The following is a 25,429-nucleotide window of genomic DNA, read 5'->3' as shown; positions in this document are numbered from 1 at the left end:
AAAGGAGTTAGAATTCTCACATTTAAAATTTTATTTCACTACAGCCACCAGCATGACTCCTAATATAGAGCTTATATTTATGGGGAATTTACTAGGGGTCAGTACTGTTCTGAGAAGGTTTGACACACATTCTCATTCACTCTTTGCAAACACTACAAAGAGACAAGTAATTATCATCACTTCCCTTGTAGAGGTGGTTGAAAGGAAGCACAGAGAATTAAACAAAAAGCACATAGAGCAAGTGGGAGACCAGGAATTGAAGCAGGGCAGTCTGGTTCTTGAGATCACTGTCAGAACATGTGATATATTTAATAGCATGTTAGAACATACTGTGTGAAAAATTCTCTACATTTTTGGCACAAAAAAATGTATGTGAAAGCATTTCACATAGATATCAGTTGAGACTAGGTCTATGTGACTGCCTACATTTTACTTAACACACTTTGAGAGAAGGATATTGGATAGCTCCCTGACTGGAACTGTGCAATGTGCTAACACTTTATGAGAAACAGAAGCTTCTTCCAAGCAGAACACACTTAGGTACTTTATTTGTGAGGAGATGCACCCACTCTGTGTTCTGACTAATCTGAGGGAACCAGGTAGAGTGGACAGATGTCCAGAGGAACCTCTTAGGCCATAGAAACCCTTCACCCACTACCTCCACGATGGATTTCGGGTGCTTTGCTGTTAAATCAAGTAAACATGATCTGTACTTTGAGGACAGGAGTCCATTTTGCCTTTTGTACATCTACCCTGGTCCTTGGCATATAGTAGCTGCTCAGCTAAATCTCTGCTGACCAGAGACCCAATGCTATATTTAAATATATTAATAACCAACTTCTACAAATTATACCCTATAGTAAAGTGTCAAAATAACTAGACTTTTACCTGGCAATTTGGTGATAGTTTACACATGAAGACACTGTGCTAATTCAGGGCTTTCATCAAGAACCACTCATTCCATGGCCCCATCATCCAAGAGCTTTACTCCGGTCTCTATTTTCTAAAAGTTTGGATTATCACCTGCAGAGCAGTTCCACCTTCCTTATTATTTTTGCATTGCATTCTGAAAAATCTCATAGGGAAAACTATCAAGTGTTAAACAATATGGATATGTTTCTATTGTCTTAATTGTTCAACATCTTAGCACTGTAAGCTGATTAGACATCTATACTGGTGGAATTTGGGCTCTATATTTTAACATATTTGCAAATATTTCCTTCTGCAGGAGTTACGTTTCTACTTAATAAGCAGAATGAAATGAAACTCAACTAAAAAGTCATAAAAAGGAATCAAGGAGGAGAGTACTCTCCTTCTATTTATCTAGGCAGCTTATTCATTCCCCCCACAGTTTATGTAAAAGAAATGTACTTAAGAGAAAAATTAGAAAATATAGAAAGGAAAGAGAAGAATAAAAAATTCACTTATGTTCTTTGCTTCTATGTTGAAATCGCAACTGTTACCATTTTAGGATGCATTTTCACATACAAAAGTGAGAAGCTACTATACCCTGTTTTGCAACTGATAATTTTCACTTAAAATATTTGTGAACACTTTTTTTGTGTAAAAGATGCATAGCATAAAAGTCACCATTTAATGGTTGTGTAACATTCCATACATGAATACACTTTATCCCAAATCCTTGTCATTGGACCTTTAAGTTGCTTCCAGTTTTAAAGACACTGTAACATTATCTTTGATATGTCCTTCGAATACATTCATAGAAAAAGAATCTTGGTCATTGCCCACTTTTAAGGCTTTTGATGAGTGCTGTTCTGCTGCCCCTGGACAAGGTGGACATCCTGAATGCTCTGCCTGGTGTGGTACAAGTACACAGTTGGGGGCACCTCTCTTAACAGGAACTGTTGCTACGAGAAGAGGGAAGTTTTGTGGTGACAGACCCAGGGGACTGATGCTCTAGAGTAGAGACCTTGTGCTCTCAGACTGTCAGAAAGCTTGTCCTCATGCAGTATGGAGCCCTGAAACTGCCACACCATTTATTCCCTCAGTGACAAGCAGGACACTCCCGCAGTCTAGAATCTGACTAGCTTATTCTCAGAGCTGTAATAACTTGGGGGCTTGGATGATGACAGAGATCATGACCTATGACCCAAAGACTGTCTCTTTCAACAAAAGGAGAAAAAGTAGTCACTCAATTCCTTTCTGCAGCTCTCTCTGTATATTCAAAAGTCCTCAGCATGTGATCATTCGCTATTCTATACATATATCAAGACCATCTCAGGTTTATCTGAAACATTTTTGTTGACTCTCCTCAAAGTCCAAGCTTTTTATCTTGTAGCTGCTCGCAGGTCCTTGAGTCCTCATTAACTCAACATGGGAGCATAAGAGCTAAGCCCCAGTGACTGCCTGACTGATGTAGGTGTGAGGAAAGGTGACCTTTAGCTGTAAACATTCATCAAATTTCACATCCTCCAAAATGTTAGCACCACAGAGAGCCTGCGAGGATCAGACACTGTGTCTGGTCTTATTAGAGCCAGGCTTTTGAAATGATAATTAGCAACAGCTCTTCATATCCATAAGCTGCACCACCAATGCATGAAGGAGCAGGTAATTCAGGAATGCACGCACATAAAATCAACAATTTCCTCTTCCTCATTAGAATGCATTTTTCTTTCTTATTAGGAATAGACTAGAATAGCTCAGTGTCCTTGTGCTGTCACATTAAAAAGCCAAACAAAGAAAAAAACATGATCTTAACTTTCACCTTACCATGTGGTGACAAGAGGTATTAATATTTAAAAGAGGAGCCCACTGTGATTTGCATGTGCGTTCATCACACTTTTTACATCTTCGCTATCTTCACGATATATAGATGATAGTTGCAAGACAGTCTCTACTTTTCCTAAGAACATGCTAAGCAGGAACCATGCCTTGACAGCAGGGAGATAAATTGGTATCAGAAATAAACAGAGCCACACTAACTAAAAGTTGAGGGACAAGGTATGTTCTTACCTACTAACTGACCAATACATGGGACTGTCTAGATTTCCCATATGTAGAGTCCCCAACTCCACTTTTTTTTTCCCAAAAAGAACCTTGAAAACACCCTGTACAATACCTTTTTTGGATATCAAGAAGACACTAAATCCAGGAGTTGGGGTTTTAAGTGAAGGTTAATCAAGGGACAGAGGATTTGCTGATCAGCTCTCCAAAGTCATGTTTTACTGCAACAGCACCCTAGAGAGCTCACTGAATTGTATCTCATGCAACTAAAGTGCATTAACACTCAACAAATTGGCCACAATTACAAGATACCAATGTATTCACTTAATACTAAGAAGCATGGAGTAATTCAGCATATGCTTGAAAAGCTGAGTTTTGGGGCACCTGGGTGGCTCAGACGGTTAAGCGTCTGCCTACAGCTCAGATCATGATCCCAGGGTCCTGGGACTGAGTCCTGCATCAGGCTCCCTGCTAGGCAGGGAGCCTGCTTCTCCCTCTGCCTCTGCCTCTCTCTCTCTCTGACTCTCATGAATAAATAAATAAAACATTAAAAAAAAAAAAAAAGCTGAGTTTGGAGCCCAGGTGACTGCTTGTTTAATACTGGAGGGCAAGGGGGAAGAGAGAAGTGAACCCCTGAGTCCTTCACAAGAAACCCCTCGCAGAGTTTCCACAGAGAATTTGGTCTCTATTCCTCTAGAGAAAAAGAAGCATAACAACAATTGGGAAACTGAATATGATGAAGGGCAATGTGAGGAATAATGGCTTCAGGTTTTTCATCTGTAATGAGATACCTAATGATATTCCTCCAGGGAATAAAACAGGAACAAAAGCTATTTTTTAGAAAATGAGGTGTTTTTTTTTTTTAAAAAAAACTAAGATTAAACAAGCAGTTTATTCAAGACTTTTAAGTACCTGTTATGTACCAAGCACAAAACTTACTGTTGCCTGAGATGTGTTTGGAAGCACACATTTCCCCAAATCAAAAACTGGTCCTGAGTTCATCTGGAGAATTGCTTCTAAGATTGTACAGATAAGGGGCGGACCTGAGATTTGACCAGCTCTGAGAAGAAGAATCACTACTAGGGAGTTACTAATTGAAACGCACTGGTTTTAAGCTTGCCCACGTTGTAGCGCAGAGACTACAGCCAGTGCATTGGCACACAAGCACGGGGTAAGAAGTCAGACTCACTTGGTTTAAACAAAATGGTTACATGTGAGCACAGGTAGGCTGTTTGGGCCTGGTAAGCCTCTGTTCCTCATTGGAGAAAGAGGTGGCTACAGAGATTAAATGAGAATGAATGTCCACTGGCTGCCACATGAAAAGGTCCTCAACCAAAGACACAGATTAGATGGGAGCAATGACCTCTTCTTAGCATAGCAAGCATGTTAAGCTTATTCCTCAAGGGGAAAAACACCAAAGGTATGGCATGTGCAGATGTCACCAGATTCTAGTTACAGAATAACCTTTGGGTGTCTCTGTAGGTGTATTCATTCCCGCAGCTCTGTCATCCAAACACACACAATGAGAGATAGGAAGGAAGTGGTCTGATATACTTTCACATACCACTGACGGGAGTCCAGATTTTTTAGCTCTCTCAAAAGTTTTGAATTTTTCTTCAACAGATGGAAATTTTTTCTATTAAAAAAAAGAGATGGAAGAAAAGTTGTGTAATCACAGACCAATTCTGCCATTTCCAATCAATCAATTAACAAACCTATCACTCATCCATCCACGTACCCATCCATAACCTTCCTCAGTCATAAAAGATTTGTGATCTGAGCCCACAGAATGAACTCCATTCTCCTTAAGACATTCAAAGGCATCAAAATTCCATGGCATCCCATCCCTACCCATTGACACAGGATGGCCCTGAGGTGAAAGAGTGCTTCACTGATGTGTGTGCGCCTGTGCCTCTTTTCACTATCAGCTCTGCTGTGAATCCCTTCTCCCTACCTCTGCCCTTAGAAACCCCACTCCACTGTCAGGGCCCAGCTCAAACCCACCCCTTCCACAGATCACTGTCCCACACTTCGTATTAGATTAACTGTTCCTCTCAGACTCCTGTGTCATGCTGTCTTTCATCAGAGTCGTGCCAAGTCTACCTCCTTCACCAGACCTAAGGTGAGATGGTGGCTTATTGATCTTTGTAGTCCATTTGCATCTTTTGTGCCAACACAAGCAATGATGGACAGAGCAGTAATTAAAACACACACGCGCATGCGCGCATGCACAGAAAATGTCTGGTACCCTTGAAAATACACGAGATGCCTGAAATTCAATCTGTGCATCAGTACAGCACAATTAGTTTCATTTGTAGCTCTAATTTAGCAGTAGAAAATAAGCTGTAAATGCAGAAAGAAAAATCTCCATTTCTATTCTCTGCTTCTCAAATCCCAAACTGAGAACAAGAACACACACACAAACATAATGATAAAGTAGGTGAAGGTCTAGAGAGGACTGTTACCTTCTGTCCCAAGAATTCATCCCCAAGTCATCGAGCAACAACCTGCAGAAATAAAAGGGTCCTTGTGGCTCTACTGGTGAGGGCTGCTCCTGGCTGGTGACTTTCATGGCCGAGTCAGAGTTACACCTCTGGATGTAGTCGTCTTCTTGGGCATTCTGGCGCAAAATGACCTCGATGATTTCCTTCTCCTGGTCACGGTTCATTCCCCGCGGGGGTGGGGAGGGCTCATTTAGATTTAGCTGTGATGGTAAAAGGCATTCAGGACTTGTGTGGCCAATGTTTTCAAGTAATTTGTCGAGGACGTCATCTCCCTCCTCACTTTGAGAAAAATCTTTCTGAGCTCCCAAAGCTTGAGGTTGCCAGCCCGAAATCAGAAATGCAGGATTTCTGCCACTGGGTGCTAAGCAGCCTTCCAATGGTCCATACAAAACCTTCCCGTCCCAAGAGTACTTCCCTGAGATATCCCGCACAATGACTCTGACATCTGACAGGGTGCCCCCCCGCAAGTCGCCTGCTGGCCCTTCAGAGGGTGTCTGAAGATAGGAGATGAGGGTGCTGTCATTCAGCACAAAGAGCTGCAGGTTTGGGCTCCGGAACACCTCGGAGGACAGCTCAGGGGCCTCGGCGTGCGCGTTGTCATGGTTCTCGCTGACCAGGCTGTGCAGCACGGCAGGGCCCCCACGCAGCGGGAAGTGTCCCAGGTGGTTCACCAGGTGGGCCATCACCATGCGGGCGGTCAGAGGGATCAGCTCCAAACTCCTCCTCTTCCGCTCTGTGAGCCGGGGTAAGGCAACATAGCAGACAGTGGGGAAGGAAGCTTAAAATCTGTACTCGGAATGTTGGATTTGGTTTAGTCTGGCCATTTTTTTCATCTATTTTCTTTTTCGACACTAATTCTATTTGAATTAAAAGTACAATTTAAATAGATTGCTAGAAATAAGTCAACCAGAGAAAGACAATTATCATATGATCTGATATGTGGAATTTAAGAAACAAGGCAAAGGATTATAGGGAAAGAGAGGAAAAAGTGAAACAAGAGAGGGAGACAAACCATAAGAGACTCTTAATCTCAGGAAACAAACTGAGGGTTGCTGGGGGGTGGGGAGATGGGGTGGCTGGGTGATGGACATTGGGGAGGGTATGTGTTGTGGGGAGCACTGGGTGTAAGACTGATGAATCATAGACCTGTACCCCTGAAACAAATAATACATTATATGTTAAATAAATAAATAAATAAATAAATAATAAATAACTTGATTAAATAGATTGCTAAAAGAACCAACTTCCATGAAGATCTCATTCTGAAAGGGACACTTAAAAATCTGTAGATACAGCAGTAAATGAGAGAAGTTCCCGGTCCTGAAAGAGCTGATGGTTCAGGGAGTTCTGGGAGGCGGAACCTGCAGCTGGAGAGCATCTGGTGGGAAAGGTGGTGGGCTGTGGGTTCAGGCCACAGAGGTTACCCCACTTCCTTCACCGGCGTAAAGGCAGACACTGATGAGGAAATGTATCAAGCCTATGACGTCACAGATGGATTTGAAGCAATCTTAAGATCGTTGCAAAAATTTATGTTTTGTTGTTTGGGCATTTTAAATATTTAACAGAATCTGGTATATTAATTAACTCATGGAAATAGGTTTTAACTGAATTTGCAGTTGATGATGAAATGCCTAAGAGCAACTGACTTACAAAATTTTTAAGGCTTCAAATGTGTAGAAAGACTGACACTAGCAGGTGAAGGTGGGCTCTGTGACATGCTGGCAGGGTAAGGGAGAAGCAGAGAAACAATCTGTAAGCACGGAGGGAGACAACCACTTAAGCTTCAGAGTGGTCAGGGAAATTGTAATCTGCCAAATTTAGAAAAGAACTGTGTGTTAATCCAAGAACAAGTGAAAATGAATTTTTAATTTCAATAAAAAATATCACTAGATAAATAAGGTAAGACTTATACTTTGGGCTTACAGGTTTAGGAAATACTTGGTTTCTAAATTCACAACGGAAAACTCAAATATTAATTAAACACAAATAACTCTAAATTATGTTTTCTGATGCTAAACACCTTCCCTCTCAGACATTAAAAATTCAGTGAACTTATCTATGAAACATCAATTGTATGATGTATAAATCCTAGCAGGAAACAATCAACTCCTAGAGTATAGGAACCTCGGTGATGACTAATGAACAAGATCGTCCTGACTTTTCATTGAATTTCTTCTTAATTTTTGCTATTCAGTGAACAAGAAATCGCTGTATTCAACAACGTAAAATAAAATCTCACATGAAAACTTGAGTTTTCATAAGCAAAGTTCATCTACATCCATTTCTGACATTCAACTGTCCTTCTTGACCCTTGTAGAAGAGTGTATGATTTCCATACAGCTGAGAAATTTAAACACCTCAACTAATTCCCCTGTAATCACAGTTATGAATGCCTTTGCTTTTGTGTCCATATTAACTTTTTCAAAAGTTACAGATGCTTTTTATTCATGCTTATCATTCCATATGAATATGCGCTCTGTCAGAAATGTTAATGCCCCAAACAACAAAGGCATGGCCAGCTGGGGGTTCAGGAGTCTATGGTGTAAGACAGCACGTGGTGATGACTCGATGGAGCAGGCTGTGGAACGAATGACAAAGGTCCAATTTGGTAAAGCCCAACACAGACAATTACAATTGGAAAAGCAACTTTCCTCTGCTTTAACTTACATAGGTTGTGCTTTCAATTTGAGATACATACAAATTTGTATTTTAAAGAACGTGTTTGAATTCTACAATGGGAGATGAACTAGAGTCACACTAATCAAGTCATAAACCGTGACACACCCAATAAAAACTCCAAATATCTTTGGTATTGAAAAGTGGGAAAAGGAATATTTGTGAAGTAAAAACTTTTTTTCCTGGCAGACTTCAGCTGCATCAACTGCCTGTGGTTCCCTGAAAAATAAAGAGAAAATCTAGACTCCATTCACAAGAAAACAATCTCATAACTTCCACAAACTATGAAAAAATATAATCCAAATATTTGTCTTATTTTACTACATTTAGAGATGAAATAGAAAAGCAGTGATTTTAGTTTGTCTTCTAACTTTCAGTTTTTAAAGCTCCCCTCTTCCTTTCTTTTTAAAGCAATTAGTTATTAATGATGAGAAATTTGCTTTTCCTTGAGCTGGACCAGCAGCCACCTCAGCTGTTGGTAACTGAATGTGTCTCTTGCTTGTAACTATTTCAAAGTAGTATTTACATCAAATAGTACGTAATACTGAATGAAAGAGTCACTTGAAAATAATAGATAAATATACAATATTGCTTCCCAGAAACATGTGAGAAAAAAGTTTGGTTACGAATGATGAATTATGACACTGAATGAGAAAAAAACCTCTCAAATACAAGCACATTTTGTTTAACCTAAAATACTTCAGCTATCATCTTTAATTTTCCTCTCATTCTTAAGAGGGTGTACCCACTTAGCAAGAGTGTCTGTGCATGCCAATATGTTTTTAAACTGCTTTGCTTTTTTTATTTAAAGTGTTAGTGAATTTTAAAACTCCTTTGCCTCTGAAGTACAAGCAATTATTTTTAGTACCACAGAACTATGTTAGGACAAGCTTGCATAAGGTCTGAGGTTTTCTATAAAACTTTCCTGGACTGGACGATTCCAGAGCCTTTGCCAATGACTGGTGCTCCCACTCCCATCCTCTTCATCGTCACCTCACCTGTCGTCTTCCTCTCGGCCTAACCCATACTCCAGACTCTGTAGTCTTGCAAGCATAGCCCTGGACTCCATGCCCTCAACTGGTTACTGTCCCTCCTTTGTCCACCAAAGGACCTACAAGAAGAATGTCTTGGGGGTCTGAACAGTCATCCCCAAATCACCTGCTCAGGCTTTTTGGCTACAGACTAACCTCCATGCCCAAAGTACTCAGCAAAACTCACCACCAAATGCTTAGCTGGGAAACAAAACAAAACAGCTCCCACTCTCCGTGATGTTTTTGAAGCACCTAGGACTGCTGACTTTTCTTGGCTCCTTATTCCCTTTCTTCCCTCGACTTCTCAGAACTGACTCTTTCTGGGTTCTTTTTCCAATTCCCTGACTTTGCTTTCCTGGTGACATTCCCTCATTCCTTTTTCTTTAACGTGTTTTTACTCCCAAGGTTCCACCCTTGGGCCTAGGTTTTAACTTGCCAAGTCTGTAACATTTTCATGGATGATCCAACACTCCACACCCACATTTTTTTTTTAACTTTTAACTTTGAGACAATAGAAGATTCACATGCACTTGTAAGAAATAATACAGAGAGATCCCAAATATCCTTCATCCCCCTGGTAATATCTTACATAGCATAGCTTTAGTACAGTATCACAATCAGGAAATTTTGATTGGTATCTTGATATGATATGGTACATTTGATATGATTCATCAATATTCAGAGTTTACTCGTTTCACATGTACTATGTATGTGTGTGTTTGGTTCTATGCAATTATTTCATATGTACAGGTGATATACCTACCTTTGGACTCACATTTCAAGGCCCAGAGATAGGCTCTTTGCCTTTTAGGAAGAAGGGAGGTTGAGGAAGACATACAGCAGTTCCTAATCCTGACGATACCCATATATTCTAAAATGGACCCTCTGCCATCAGCAGAGTGATCCTCAAACTGTGGCATGTAAATCCCCACCTCTCTACAATGCTCTCCTAGTCTGCAACCCTCCACGAGATCCTTTCAAAGTCTGCCCATCCTTCTAAGTCTGGCTTAGGTCCTTCCCCACGGGAAGCCCCCATGGTGCTACCGGTCCACAAATAAGTCCTCCTGCATTAATCCTGTCTCTCCAGTTACACGTAAAGTTCCTGTAGGATAGAAATGAGCCTTTTTCTGTGGGTCTCATAGGTCTGAAAAATACAGGTCCTCAATACAAAATTCAGCTAAGATAGGAAAAAGGAGAGGAAGTGAAGAAACGAGAAAAAAAGAAACAAGGAAGGCAGAATTTGCTATCACAGAAGAGTTTAGAAACCAAAAACTAGATTGTTAAAAATAATATAGCAAGCATGGGCAAAAGGCTACAATCTTTCCTTTTCCTGCCCATGAGAATTAATATTCTGAAGAATCTCACCCTCTTCAACTGTGAGCAGGTTGCCCAAATCTGCTGATGAATGATACTGGACTGGCTCCGAATTCTTCACATTTGCCAGTGGCAGGAAAGGATCGTAATCCGGGGAGGACAGGTCGGCCAGGGTCAGTGTGTAGTGACTCTGCTGGGTGTATGTGCTTGAGCCACAAACACAGCAGTGCAGAACCTGTGAAAAACAGAAGGGAATGTGTGCTGTGGATGCGACGAACCTCCTGTCCCAACAATCTGCCACCCCACAAGAGCACTTAGGAGGTAGGTAATACTTGAAGACATAGAATCCCTTCCATTCTAAAACATCTTCGTGCTATTTGCAAGTTTATTTTGTTCCTTTTACATCAATGCCAATAAATATATTCTCAAGACAAAAGGAAAGTGTAAGTTAAAAAGTGCTGATTTTGCCCTAAGTCCTGCTGTGGCCCGCCAGAATGTTCACAGATCTTCTTTTTACGGTCCCAAACTCTACTACCCAAATGTCCATCAACAGTACAACAGATATAAATCATGGCATCCTCTCATTGTGTATTACCAAATAGCAACAAGTGAAAAATCTGCAACTATTCACAAGAGTATGAATGAATCCTTCAGAAATAATGCTGAGTGAAGGACGCCAAGCACAGAAGCACATATTGCATAATTCCAGCTATACAAAGTACAAAAAAAATCTACACTGTTAGACAGGCTAGCGGTTACCCCAGGTGTGTGCATGAAGATAGTGACTAGTAGGGAGGCATGATGGGGGCTTCTGGGATACCAAGGCTATTCAGTTTCTGCAGCTGGGATCTGGTTTCACAGGTGTGATCACTTTGTGAAAATTCATCAAGCTCTCACTTATACTGAAGCACTTGTCTGGATGCATATTATACTTAATAAAAAGTTTCCTTTAAAGATACAATAATGTTATTCAATAAATTTGTGAATCATGTTAACTAGGAGGTGACTCTTTTATTGGTAAAACAATTTTAAGAGAAATCTTTTAAGAAAAGAAATATCAGAAAAGAGATAAATTTAAATGACTGTGGCTACTGTACTTGGTCAAGTCAGGCCTCAAATAGGTTTTATAAGCCACAAAGATGACAGAAGTATCTAATGAATCCTAACAGTTATTAAAATTTTTGACCACTAAAGAAACCATTTAAAGATACAAAATACTTTTTAGTAGAATTTCAACCATGTTAAGTGTCTTTTTCCTTTGTATCAGATACATTTTAAAACAAGGCAACACAGTAATAAGTTAATGACTTGGAATTTTTTTTTTAAAGGTTATTAGTAGGGGCTCCTGGGTGGCTCAGTTGGTCAAGCGCCTGCCTTCGGCTCAGGTCATGATCTTAGGGTCCTGGGATCGAGCCCCGCGTCAGGCTCCCTACTCAGTGGGGAGCCTGCTTCTCCCTCTGCCTCTGCTGTTCCCCCTGCTTGTGTTCTCTTGCTCACTCTCTCTCTCAAATAAATGAAATCTTTTAAAAAAAATAAAGGTTATTAGTAAAGGTTTGTTACTAAAAAAATTAACAGAACTGTCTCTACTTAGTAGTAATTATTCAATGGATACACAAGTGCTAAATTCATAAATGAAGCTTTCACAGGAGGGACTGTGAAGCCAATATAGAAGGATAATACAGAGTCCAGAGCAAACACCATACCTACGTATCAGTAGGGGGTGAAATTCAAATATCTTGAGTATGATAAAAGTGATGAGACTAAATACTTTGATGTTATATATTTCCTTAATTTATTTCTTAAGATCTCGGGGTGCCTAGATGGCTCAGTCGGTTAAACATCGGCTCAGGTCATGAGCTCAGCGTCTTGGGATGGAACCCTGAGTCGGGCTCCCTGCTCAGTGGAGAGTCTGCTTCTTCCTCGCCTCCCTTGCTTGCGCTCTCTCTTGCTATCTCTATCTCTTTCTCTCAAATAAATAAATAAAATCTTAAAAAAATTTATTTCTTAAGATCTTTTAAACAAAGAGACCATTGAGACCTTTATATTTTTTCTTCCATTGATAAGCAGATTTTTGTCAAACTATGGCTATAAATATTCCTACAATATAAACAGTTCTTTTTAAAGTTAAGTAGAGATAGACCATGTTACATGAAAATTTGGGGGGGTGGTTTCTGGTCAAATTGCAGTTGTTGAAAGATGGAAGTCATGTGAAAATGCAGGCTTCTTTCACTTGGTAACCATTGCTTCTCTACAATAATATCTGCTCTGTTTTCACTACTTAAATTATTCATTTCTTTTAAAATGCTTCAGCCCCCGTATATGCTTTTCAAAAGAGCACAAATAAATAAGTAAATGTATAAAACATATTTTGGTAATTCTCTGATGCTTACGTCTATACTCTATGCCCCTGAGGCCCAAATGGAGACTCACCCTATAGATATAGTCCAGCAAAGGGCCTCTGGACGAGTGCTGCCCTTCCAGGGCCGCCGCAGACACCGGGCGGAGAAGGGTGCTCACCGGCAATGCCATACACCAGTCCAAGAGGCAGAGTAGCAAGGACACAATAAACTGGAAGAGGAGACATGCCCCGTAACATACACTGCAATCTTTCAAACTTCACTACATGTAACAGCAAACAACAGAACTGTCCCTGTATAATAATATTCAGTGGACACACAAATGCAAAAGAAATAAATGAATAAATAAAAGTTCTCACAGGGGAGACTGTTAGGACCAATATATCGGAAGAATACTATAAAGGCTATCCCTATATAGAACATTATTTATCATTTGGTCTTACATTAAAAAAACAAACAAACAAACTCTGGAAAAAACTTAGCTGATGTGCCACCTACCTTTTTATCTGTTTCCGCTGAGGAGTACTCTGCACTTGGTAAAAGAAAAGCAATTGTGGCCACAAGGATCTGCATAAAAGACAAATCCCCAATGAAACAGACCATAGCAATAGTTTGGGAAACCATATGTTAAGAGTCCCAAGATGGCCTTGCACTAAACCCAGCTTGGTGCCAACTCGCTAGAGAAAGGTGACAAAAAGCAGAGAGCCAGTTTAGAGCTCCCTGCAGTCCTGAAAATCAGGAGAAAGTGATAGAGCCATGCCCAGTCTCCACTCCACTCTACTGGTGATGAAACTGGGGGCCCCAGAGGAAGGAACATTTCTCTCTGTGGTCACACAATTCCCATCATCATCCTCTACACTTTACACAATGAAAGTAAAAAATATTTTCAAAAATAACTATGAAAATGCTCCCATTTGATTTTCTTACAAACCATTCAGGTCTCCATCTGTTGTCCTGGTGTAAAAGCACCCCTTGCATTCTCAAAGGTATTCCTCTTTTGATGATAAACTATAACTCATCTTTGAACAACCCAGGGATTAGGGGTGCTGACTCCCCTGACTTCCCTCAAATTTAAATACTAAGGACAGAAGGAACAGGAAGAATCATCCCAGTGTTGATATCCTGGAGGTCAGTCACATCTGAGGGTGCTTGCCTGTATAGAGGCAGGTGCCTTCACCTCTGTAGGTGCCTGCATATAAGGCACATCCATCCCTGCCAGTTTTGAAAGCTACACTTTTTGAAACATGCCCTGTTCTTTACACATCCAGTGGTAACTCTTCAAGGAAATTTGATTTATCTCTGTGTGATATTACAGGGAGAGAAGAAGTGATACTGATTTATTTTCTCTCAGCCCTAGACAGATTTCACCAGTGAGATCACTGAGTTCTCTAGGTGGCCTAGAGTGGAACAGAGCTCTGGACACAGGAATAGCAGATGCTGCTACTCCTACTACTGGCTGGAAGCCTCATCAATAACATAAACAGTTGATCAATACATATTTTATATGTTATATATATACTATGCTGTATTCTTACAATAAAGTAAGCTAGAGAAAAGAAAATGTTAAGAAAATCGCAAGGAAGAGAAAATACATTTACAGTCCTCTACTGTATTTATACAAAAAATCCACATACAAATGGACTTATGCAGTTCAAATCCGTGTTGTTCAAGGGTCAACTGTACACAGTTGCCCTAAAACACAACTTTACAACTTGCAGCATCTGCTATTCCTGTGTCCAGAGCTCTGTTCCACTCTAGGCCACCTAGAGAACTCAGTGATCTCACTGGTGAAATCTGTCTAGGGCTGAGAGAAAATAAATCAGTATCACTTCTTCTCTCCCTGTAATATCACACAGAGATAAATCAAATTTCCTTGAAGAGTTACCACTGGATGTGTAAAGAACAGGGCATGTTTCAAAAAGTGTAGCTTTCAAAACTGGCAGGGATGGATGTGCCTTATATGCAGGCACCTACAGAGGTGAAGGCACCTGCCTCTATACAGGCAAGCACCCTCAGATGTGACTGACCTCCAGGATATCATCACTGGGATGATTCTTCCTGTTCCTTCTGTCCTTCTCTCCCACCAACTACCCTTGCCATCCCCCTCCCCCCAAGCATATTACAGTAGTAATCACATTACAGCTGGGTAATCACGCTATGGCAGAAAGCGTGGTTCGGGGCTTTAGTCTGGGAGAGACTCCTGTTTCATACAACAGTCCCCCCAACTCCCCGCCCCTGCATAGAGGGCATCATAACCAGCTGCCTACTCCTTGTTGGCACCATCCAAATTACTCTCGATGAATGAAGCCCAATCTACAAAAGGTCTCTTTGTTGTGGTCGTGTCTGCCTTTCAAACTCTCCAAGTGTGAGACTCTGCCCCGAACACTGGTGGCTTCTTTACGTAGTGCCTGAAATCACAGCTGAGAAGGGCCAGTGCGATTTACTCTTAAAATGAATGACTCGTATGGCAATGTAACAGACAGTTCTCTAACAATTATTTGAGTATCTGTAATTCATTAAATATCGCATAGAGTAAGAGGGAAACGCTTATGTTTTAGCATTACAGGAAAAGACTTACTTCTGCAATTTTCCGAGGGAGAGAGGTTTCAAACATCTGAAGCTTTTCCCAGTAGGAAACCAGCAACTGAAGAACATCACAGGCCACCTGAGCCACGATTTTGTTAGAAAACTATAAAGGGAAACAAAACCCCAAACGAAAGGACTAAACTTAACACATACATTTGTCCTGAGGAAGAAAAGAACAGGCATTTCTTTCCAGCGATATTTAGGGATACATTTTCTTGTTTGGCATTCAATTTTTGAAAAATGTGTCCTGGTACCAGATAGGTTGTATATGATCACCATCCTGTAACTGCCTCTTGTCCAGACTAGCTGTATTACTTTACGTAATGTTCTACAGAAACAAGTAGCTGTTGTTCAGTCATAGAAAAATTAAAACCATAATTTCAGACGCCTCATGCAGATCGCACAAATCATAGTTTTGACAATTACAGGAAATTAAAATGTAGTCCATTACTGAGTATTCCCTATGTGCTGGACATTTTACAAGAATTTTCCTCATTTTCACATTGATAAATCTTCATTAGCAGCTCTGCAAGGTAGACGTGATCTTCACTTTACACCTGGAGAAATGGGGACTGAACCCGCATGTGTAATGTACTAAGAAATGTGAAACTTTGGTGACTGCAAGAACCTAATTCATATGTTCTCGTGTACCCAATTACTTTGAGTATGTTTTTGGAGTCTGGTGTGTGTCCAAGGTCCTCTGGATGCTCCCATTTCTTGTGAGATGGCATATTAATGGGGAGGGATGGTGCCTACAAGGTCCACGGGCTGGGGTGGATGAAACAGGTGAAGGTACCCTGTACCTCTCTCCCTGGCCAGAACCTGGGACTACTCTGCTCTCCACACCTCATTATCTACAGAAGAAAGATTTGTCACTGATTTGGGGTCCTTGTCCAGGGAAACCTCTGGCTATGTAGTTTAGTTATTTCCATGCCAGGAGCTCCAAGTCCCATGAAGCAGATCTCAATTGACCTCAGCACCACATAGACACAGAAAAGTCAACATTTAGCATCTCAGTGTAAACTCACAGGACAAAGAAGTTAAGGCAAAAGGGATTCTTTTGAATTCTATAGGATAAACACTTCCTGACTGCCCCTTCCTGATAGGCACAAAGTACACCCAGGGCAAGAGCATCTGTGCTCAAGAAGCTCTTCAGAGCCTGGCCTCTAGGCCTCAGATGACCTGATGCTCATAGGCTTCTTTCAATCCCTCAAATACTAGCTTGCTTCTGCCCCAGGGCCTTTGCACTTGTTCCGTGCTTTGCCTGGGACACTCATTCCCCAGGTCTGCATGTTGCTGGCACTGCCACATCTTTCAGATCATGGCACTAAATGTCTCCTCCATGAGGCCACCATGCCCATTCAAAGGAGTGGCAGCCCACTTGCTCCAGCTCTTCAGCTTCATCCTGTTTCCCTCTTATAGTTCCCTTATGGCATTAAGGGCTATCAAGCTGATCTTCTGTGTTTGTCTGCCTATTCTTTGGTGTGTTTAATTTTTCCACATCTTGTTCACCATTATATTCTTAATGCCTTGCATAGCTCCCCGAGGAGAAGCACATGGTGAGTCTGAGGTGAAGATGGAACTGAGGGACTGAAGAACATGAGTGTGTTTCTGCTGCATCACAGTGGTCAAGTCATGGGGTGGAAACAGAAGGCTGGCATGGCTCTTACATCTAGAATCTGGAAGCACACAAGAGGACGACAAGAAATGAGAACTCTGGTAGACCAGACAACAAGCCTCTGGGCAGAGAGGGGTAAGGTGTGAGAGAGGGGGCAGACAGCAGAGAGGACGTGTTGTAGGGAGAAGGAGAGCTGAGCTTAGCCTGGAAGAATGCAGAGGGAGAGTGTCTCCGTGCAGCAGGGCCCTGTGGCAGGCCAGGCTGGGCTGGAGGGCTGCAAGTGGGGTGGTATTAGTCACACGTGAATGCTGTGGTGGTGGGGGGGGATAAATCACTCACTCACTCACTCACTCACTCAGCACATACTCATGGAATGAAGACAATGTGCCAGCACTGATGGTGACACAGCTACACTTGTGGTAGGCATGGCAGAAGGGATAGGTCGTTGAATCACTGTGTTGTACACCTGAAACTAACATCACATTGTGTGTCAGCTATACTCAAATAATAATAAAAAAAGTAATCAACCCCACTCCCCCAAAAAACCATATGGGGAAAAGAATTCTGGGAAATGCTGTCCAGGCTCAGCTAAACTGACAAGTACTAAGGCCCCAGCTCCCCTGCTGCCCCGACACCACACTCTGCCCCATAGATCAACATCTTGCTCTTCAAATGTATACCAATTCATGGGCACCTCAGGACCTTGGTCCTTGGTGCTCCTTCTGCCTGGAGTGCCCCTTTCCCAGACACTGCCCAGCTCCTTCTCACTATTCATTTCTGCACTCACATGCCACCTTCTTCCCACTAGAGAGGATCTCTTGCTCCCGGATGCTCTCTAAAATGTGTAGTTGCTTGGCCAGTGTCAATGCCCCCCTCTCTCCTTAACTAATAGTAGATCTTTTTCCAGGTGCAAGTCCCCTCTCACTGGCTGCAATAAATGAGAAGATTTTATTCCCAGCCTCAGTCACTGGCACAGGGATGAGAGAGAAACCTCAGCTAATGCATCTCAGTAGCCCTTACTAGAATGCTGTAAAGGAAGTCCTGCTGAACCCGAACAAAGACAGGCAGGACCCTGACTCCTACTGGCAGACATCCTCCAACCCTGTGGGCATCCCACCCTAAGATGAAGCCACCTCTGTGGACTACAGAGCAGAAGAGTCAAACAATTAGGTCAGTGTTGACGCTGTTAATCTCCTGGATCAACCAACCTCAAACTCTTCCATACCCATGTATTTTCCAGCTATACGAACCAATATTCTCCCATGTTGTTTAAGCCAAAAAAGAAAAGCAAAGCATAGGGCACAAGATGAACAGGGCAGATACAGTCCCTACTTTGAAAGACTGACAATCTTAGGAACAGGCAGGGACCTGTTTGTGTAGGTCCCTGAATGCCATGCTTAGTATTCTAGTCTGTGGGTGGCTTGGTCAGGCCTTGTGCAGACAGATGCCTCTGGTGGCAGTCTGGAGGACAGATCTGTGGGGGCCAGACTAGGGCCATGGAGTTGGAGGGCACCACCTGGAGGCTCAGGTATTGGCAGAGGGAGACAGCCTGGGTGAGGGATGGCCCTAGGGCAGCAGGACTCTATGACTGAAGATGGTGGTGGGGTAAGGAGGAGGAGACAATTAATGATGGGGTAAGAGAAGGAGGAACAAGTGAGGCTGAGGGTAGGGGTTCAGGCTGGGCTGCCTGGGATGCAAGGTTGGCAGCTCACCTGAGCCAGAGCCAAAGGTGACACTCTAGTGCCCTTGGCCCACATCCTGGATGGGACACCTAAGTAATTACAGCTCAGGCTTAGAACACTCCCCTGCCACCCTTGCTGCCCACAACACTACCCCACCAGACACAGCTAGCTGGGTGGAAATCTCCACAGGTGCTTATGAGTGCACTGCTCTCATTTACTGCTGAGGCTGCAGGCTGGTTTTCATTGATGCCCCCTGGGGAGCATTTCCAAGCCTTATCTGACCATGCCCTTCCCACATCAGAGGGAACACCCAAGTCAACCTTGTCAAGTGTTCCTGAAGGGCAGGGTCCCACAGCAGAGCGGTGCGCAGAGCCACGTGGAATCCACAAGGCGGGAAGCCTTTCCAGGGCTCATGCTCCCTGTGTTGCTGGGGCTGGGCCTCCTCCCAGCAGAGCCCCGAACCTCCCTGAGGCCCCTCTTCTTAGAGTTGTTCCCTGTGGCAACGCTCTCCCTGCTAGGCCCTCAGTTCTTTGAGATTTATGTGCCACCTCCTTCAGTAAAAGTACCAACTGGCACAGGAACACAGACATCAGAGGGAGTCAGGCAGGGAGCTGTCCCAGGAATTACACCCATGAGTTTTCCTCTGCTATTCCTAATGGTTAAAGGGAGGCTGATTTGGCCGATCTTGGCCCTCTGATTTCTTTGCAATTCAAGCTGGAATGAGTTCCTTGGCCTTCTTCAGTTGCCTTCTCTCTTATTTCTAAAATGGGGGGGAGCCAGAGCACCTACACGTGTGGGGGGGCTTCCATGGGACAGTCCCTGCACTGTGTTGGGATGCCCCTGACAGAGGCTGGGCTCCATGCATTCTTCTTCTGGTGCCTTATGTTTTTCCTCATCATTATAGAAAAAGTAAAGAAATTTTTGAAAATGTGGAAACTACAATGACAAAATGTAAGCCCTCATACCCTTCTACTTTTGTTATCAATTTCCATCCCTCTTCTGTACTACATAGAACCACACAGGGTACAAGGATAGCTATATAGCTATTTCTACACATCTCCTTCATTCTCAGACACCACGGAATTATTAACAGCTTTTCCAGGAAAGGGGTAGAGGTGGGGAAGCCACGCTACACTCAACATTTGAAAAACAGATCTTAGAATTGAGAAAATAGGATATTAAAGAAGTTAGACTCTGCATAGATATACAATTGCTATCCAACTTTTTTTTCAGTATAGTTACATGTGAATATTTCACCATGGCTTTTGCAGTTGTGCAAAAGCCCAGACAAGGGGTCAGGGTGTCCTGGGTTTGACCCTGGCCAACTCTTTACTTACCAGTCAGCTCATTTTCCACATTTGTGAAGCGGAGGTGGCAGTAACCCTTCACCTCATAGGGTGGTTCTAAGGATTAAAGGCAACCACAAAGGTCACCGCCCTGCTCAGGCCAGAGGGAGCACTCCTAATTGATCCTGGTTGGATCAATTTTCCATTCCTCACCACAGGGATCAGCAGCAAGTGTTTCTCCAGCTCTCATGATAGAACCGGCATGCCCAGGTGTGGAGGAGGAGAGAACAGCAGGATAGGGTGACAGAGGCGGGTGGTCAGAGGGCATCAAGCTTGGCCAGGAAGGGGAGTGGGTGAGGAGGCTGCCATGAAATCAGGCTGAAAAGCAGGCAGGGGCTAGACCAGAGGGCTGGATGCCAAGCCATGGGCAGGGGATGCCCCCGGCTGGTTATCCTGTGGGCTGAAGCACAAAGGGTGACACAGGGGCTGTCAATGGCCTGGTGATGACTGTTCCAGTGTCAGCGACAGTGGGGGTTACTACTGTAGCAGCACATGACAGGCAGTAAAGAAGGGCAGGCCTGAGCCTGGATGCTGGTATCAAACAGTTCAGGGTCTGAACTTTGGCTTGGCCAGGCTCTAGAGCCTGGAATGAGCTCCTTAGCTCTCCTGCACCCCAGTTCCTCCCTGTAAAATGGGACAACTGTCTCACAGCTGAGAACTTCCACAAACTCCCAGCACAGTGGCTGGCAGGGACTGGGCACTCACTGGTTCTGGGGGTATAATGACAGCAATGCTAATTATTACCACCATTTGTAAGCAGGAGCCAGAAAAGGACCTGGCAGGATTTGAGCTCTGGTTTAGAAAGTGGCCTAAGAGTATGTACAAAGGTTTTGTTTGCTCTTGGTACCATCACTTATACCCGCATGGCTATGGGCTCATGCCCTGATTCCTCTGTGCCTTGCTTTCCTCTGGTGTGACATAGGGATGGTACTATCTACCTTGCAGAGCTGCTGTTGTGAAGGTTATAGAGACTCTACCATGAATCCAGCCCAGCATGACTGCCCAGTGAATGGCAGCTCTTCTTTTCATTAACAAAGCAAAGGAAGAAAGCCATCCTAAAAGTGCCAAGACCCAGTCAGACAGTGAGCACTTAGGACCGCTAACTGGGAGCTTTCAGGTCTCTCCCAGTCCCACTGAAGAGGCCAGGGCATGAAATCCCAGCTGCCTGTCACTATTACCAGCAGATGACAGTTGTGCTGCTTGCCACAGGGAGTGCCCAGCTACCAGAGGAACCCTGCTCAGCCGCAGGGCTTGGTCCAGGAGCACTCAGTCTATGGATGGCCAGGCTGCAGCCACCAGTGGGGAAGCAGCTGATGGTGGCCTCTCTTGGGAGCCTCACAGAATGTTCAACATGGCTCACAGAAAAACAATTTTTGATTCAAAATCTCTCACGTATGGGAAAATAGCGATGGGCTAATTCAAACTAGAACGGGTTGACTATCTGGGATCCAGCTTACTGTCAAATACACATCACGGATCGGTAATACCTTCAAAGTGACACCTATCACATTGACGGCCTCTTTCAGCTGAGGATGGCTTGTACACTGTGCCAGCTCTTCGCATATCCAGACCCCAAGGGAGCAAATGGCAATGCATCTTTTGAAAAAGAAGGAAAAGGAAGGAAACTCTCAAAAAATTTAATATAATTTCTTGGTATTTTCAAGTGACAAAGTATTTTAAATCTTTTTTACAAAGTGGCCAAAATTACAGATATGTTAAGAGTGTCTTCCTGAGGAAAAAGATAAAGTACCCTCAATAGTTCAGTTTTCAGGACAAAGAGAAATACTGATATTGGTTAGCAATTAAATATTTAATGAAATAAATGGTCTATATCCTGTTCATAGTCACAGAGCACATATCAGCTATTTTTGCTGACACTTTAAATTACGTTGTATTGCTTCAAGAGAGTTTTGAGGAAGAATCAAAAACATGAATCTTAGAAAATGGTTGGACATCGAGTTTGTAATTGTTTTTCTTACAATAAGATATACAACACCTACTACAAACAGAAGACAAACCCCACATTTCATTGTAAAAAATATTGGAATACAACTTTCAGAATCAGCTGCACTGTTACTGCTTTTAAACAATGTGTTAGGACAAAGCCTTCTTCAAGTTGCACAGTCCTTTAAAAATTACCTTTTTCAATTATAAATCAACTTTAAGTGATGATTATCTTTGAAATTGACATATTCTAATCTTTTGCAATGATCAAAAAGTCATATTCCTGTTAATCTTTTCTGAATGCGCACATATAAAATTAAAATACTTGCTCCCAAACCTGCTCACTTTCAGAACAAAAGGAGTTTTCAAGCCACTATTCGGAACCAGACATTAGTTGTGTATGTATATGTTGTTCTTTGTAAGAAGAGCTCACATTGCCAGTGCCAATTAAACTGAATGTACTGCTCAGCTCTCCACAGTGCAAGTTCTTTGTATTCAGTATAATCTAGCTATTAAAATAAATATATTTTGAGGTTTTAAAACCACCATGTTTCACTGGATTTTCACCTCTTTAAATTAGGATGGATAAAGGGCTTCAGAACACGTTTATTAAAAGCTCTTTGGAGACTATGTCACCTTCTACCAAAACGCACTCAGGATAAGCATGCAGCCCAGTTTATAAGGTGTGCCTGGTCTTCCTGGATTCTCCAACGCCAGCATTATACAGGAGTTCCACACAGTTCAAACCCTCAGCTTTCCTTACTGTATAGAACTGTCTCCTCTTGCCTGATTTCTATACTGATTCTCAGTCCAGAAACTGCACTCTCTGTCATGTATTCTATTTGCCTCTTTATCTTCCCCCAGCTTAACTCAGACTCTGATTGTTCAACCCACTAAAATCTATCTAACTTGGAATTATACCCCAAATCATATTTTTACCACTTTAAGAGCCTCTCTTCCTTTGCAGGCTTGCATGTCTCTCTCTCTCTCTCTCTCTCTCTCTCTCTCTGTGTGTGTGTGTGTGTGTGTGTGTGTGTGTGTGTATTAATACATACACGTTTTTGTTTTTTTTTTTACAACCCATTAACCTATCTGTTAAATGTAATTCATTAAGAGCAAAGATCTCTCATTTCTAAGGAACACCTGCATTACTCTGTAACTATTAGCCTTGCACAACAGAGAACATTTGTGACCCATAAAATGGTTTCATAATGTGAACTACTCTCACCTGCCTTGAGTTTTAAAGCCACACTAGCTTATAGTAGCTCTTCAATGCTATTTTCTCTCTTTGAGATTTATGATTTAGCATTCCCATTTAGCATCTCCCTATTCTGGTACTCTCAGGTATTCCTTTTGGCTTTGAGTTTCTGTCAGTTAAGTTCCCTGTATCCCAAATGTGTCCTTTGTAATCCCAAATGGGTTCTCTCTCTCAAGACTTTTTTTTTAAGCTAATGGCAGGACCACCTTCACTCTCCTTTGTATGGCAACCCACTCTCTGGAGACTGTTTGCTACTCTGCCATCTCACACCACTCCAGTTTATGAACAGAAACTTACTATTTTTTCTTAACTTTTCTACATTATCACTCATAATTTTAACTATCTTCTCTCATAATTATCCTCCATTTATTTGAAATCTTGGTCATATTTCTGCTTATCTGCACTTGCATGACCTCAATTTCATTGTCTAACTCCATGTTTTATACACAGCCGATAAAGACAGAGCATACCATACACATTTCTATTCCATTTTTCAACTCCACAGAAATTTGGCTTTCTACAGTAAAGAAAAAGAGGAGGGGAAGGTATTGCCAAGACATGTTAAGGGTTTGAATGTGACAGGTAAGTGAAAAGGAGAAATCAAGGATTTTTCCCAAGTTTCTGGATTAAAAATCTGGGTAGATGATGGTGGTGCCCTTTACTGAGATGGAGTCTGAGGTATGGTCAGGAGATAAGGGTTCAGCTATGGTTGTGTTAATTTTGTATGTGTTAAGATATCCAAGCTGAGATATCAAGTAGAAAGCTTAATACATAAGCCTGAATATTTAGGGGGTTCACAGAAGAGGCCAGGCAAATAAATTCAGTATCATCAGTATCAGAAATTCAGTGGTATTTAAAGTCTGGTTAGCATGAATAAGAGCACCTAGGACAGTCAGAGAGAGAGAAGAGGACCAGCCCTAAACCTCGAGTGACTCTAACACTCAGAGGTTATGTGGGGGAACAGGAGCAGCTGCGGTGACAAAGGAATAAAATCAGAAGATTATATTCGAAGGAACTGGCATTGTTCAGGAAAAGGGTAAAGGCAGACTAATTTCAGAATTAGTAAGACAAGTATGCACATTAAAATTTCTAAGGCAAATTCTAAAAAATCTGAGTCTATGACTTCTGCAAAAATAGAGGTAATAAATGGAATGTGGAAAAAATCATCTGAATCAAAGGAAGGAAGGAAGAAAAGGAGAGGGGAAAAATGAAGGCAAGAATAGGGACAAAATGAGAGAATATTGATAAGGACAAATAACAAAATATAAAGGCAAATGAAAGAAATACATCCAAATATGTCAGTAACTACAGTAAATGTAAATGAACTAAAGATTCAGTTAAAAGATCAAGGTCAGACAGGATAAATATATAAAATCAAGAATGTACAATTTTTGCAAAGACATTTAAAGAGAAGTATATAGAAAGGTTAAATTTAAAAGGATGGAAAATATTTACAAATATCTGAATCAATATGAGACAAGTGGTTTTTAAGAGAAAAAAATAATCATCCTTAGAGGTAAATAGGGTCACTACATAAATTAAGAGATATGATTCTCTATAGAGATTTGATAATTCTATAGTTCTATATAGCTAATAATATAGCTTCCAAATATATAAACAAAGATTGACAGATATACAAGGAAAAATAGATAAATGCACCATAATAGTGGGAGATTTTAACCTATTTTTCTCAGTAAATGATTAAGATGGTAAATAAATTAGAAAGGATGTAAAATATTTGAAATACATGATTAAAAAAATTAATCAAACGTACACATCTAGAGCAGTACACCCAACTACTGAAGAAATGGTATATACATGCTTTTCAAGCCTACCCAGGGCATTTGCAAAAACTGACTATCTACTGGGCCATAGAGCAAATCTCAACAATTTCAAAGACTGTTACTTGACGGACAACATATTGGATCTGTGATGCCTTTAAGATATCAGTAGCAAAAAGATAAATAAAATATATTATTTAATATAAATTAAATATATTTCTAAATAAATCATGACCCAGTGAAGGAATCATAATGGAAACAGGAAAAAATCTGTAGTGGAAAAATATTACATATCAAAATGTACAGAACTCAGATGACGTAGCATCTAGAAATAAATATATGAACTTAAATGTTGACATTTGTAAAGG

The 25,429-nt window shown here is 41.7% G+C and overlaps 1 protein-coding gene across 4 annotated transcripts in view; it reads right to left on the bottom strand.

Annotated features, from left to right (window-relative positions):
* The window catches only part of RALGAPA2 (Ral GTPase activating protein catalytic subunit alpha 2), a 341,643-nt gene that overhangs the window by 108,725 nt on the left and 207,489 nt on the right, over nucleotides 1-25,429 (bottom strand). For all 4 annotated transcript variants that reach the window (XM_028123771.1, XM_028123769.1, XM_028123770.1 and 1 more), the window contains 7 exons: nucleotides 21,566-21,674; nucleotides 15,425-15,535; nucleotides 13,345-13,413; nucleotides 12,920-13,057; nucleotides 10,541-10,724; nucleotides 5,430-6,201; nucleotides 4,529-4,600 (listed from right to left, as the gene is read on the bottom strand). In XM_028123771.1, coding sequence (XP_027979572.1) covers nucleotides 4,529-4,600; nucleotides 5,430-6,201; nucleotides 10,541-10,724; nucleotides 12,920-13,057; nucleotides 13,345-13,413; nucleotides 15,425-15,535; nucleotides 21,566-21,674 — 1,455 coding nt within the window. The remainder of the gene's footprint in view (nucleotides 1-4,528; nucleotides 4,601-5,429; nucleotides 6,202-10,540; nucleotides 10,725-12,919; nucleotides 13,058-13,344; nucleotides 13,414-15,424; nucleotides 15,536-21,565; nucleotides 21,675-25,429) is intronic.

The sequence above is a fragment of the Eumetopias jubatus genome, unplaced genomic scaffold, assembly GCF_037043125.1.
Source record: "Eumetopias jubatus isolate StellerSeaLion01/CBP00866 unplaced genomic scaffold, mEumJub1_p1.0 scaffold_9, whole genome shotgun sequence".
In the NCBI taxonomy this organism is placed as follows: Eukaryota; Metazoa; Chordata; class Mammalia; order Carnivora; family Otariidae; genus Eumetopias; species Eumetopias jubatus.
This window is presented reverse-complemented; position numbering and strand designations above follow the sequence as displayed.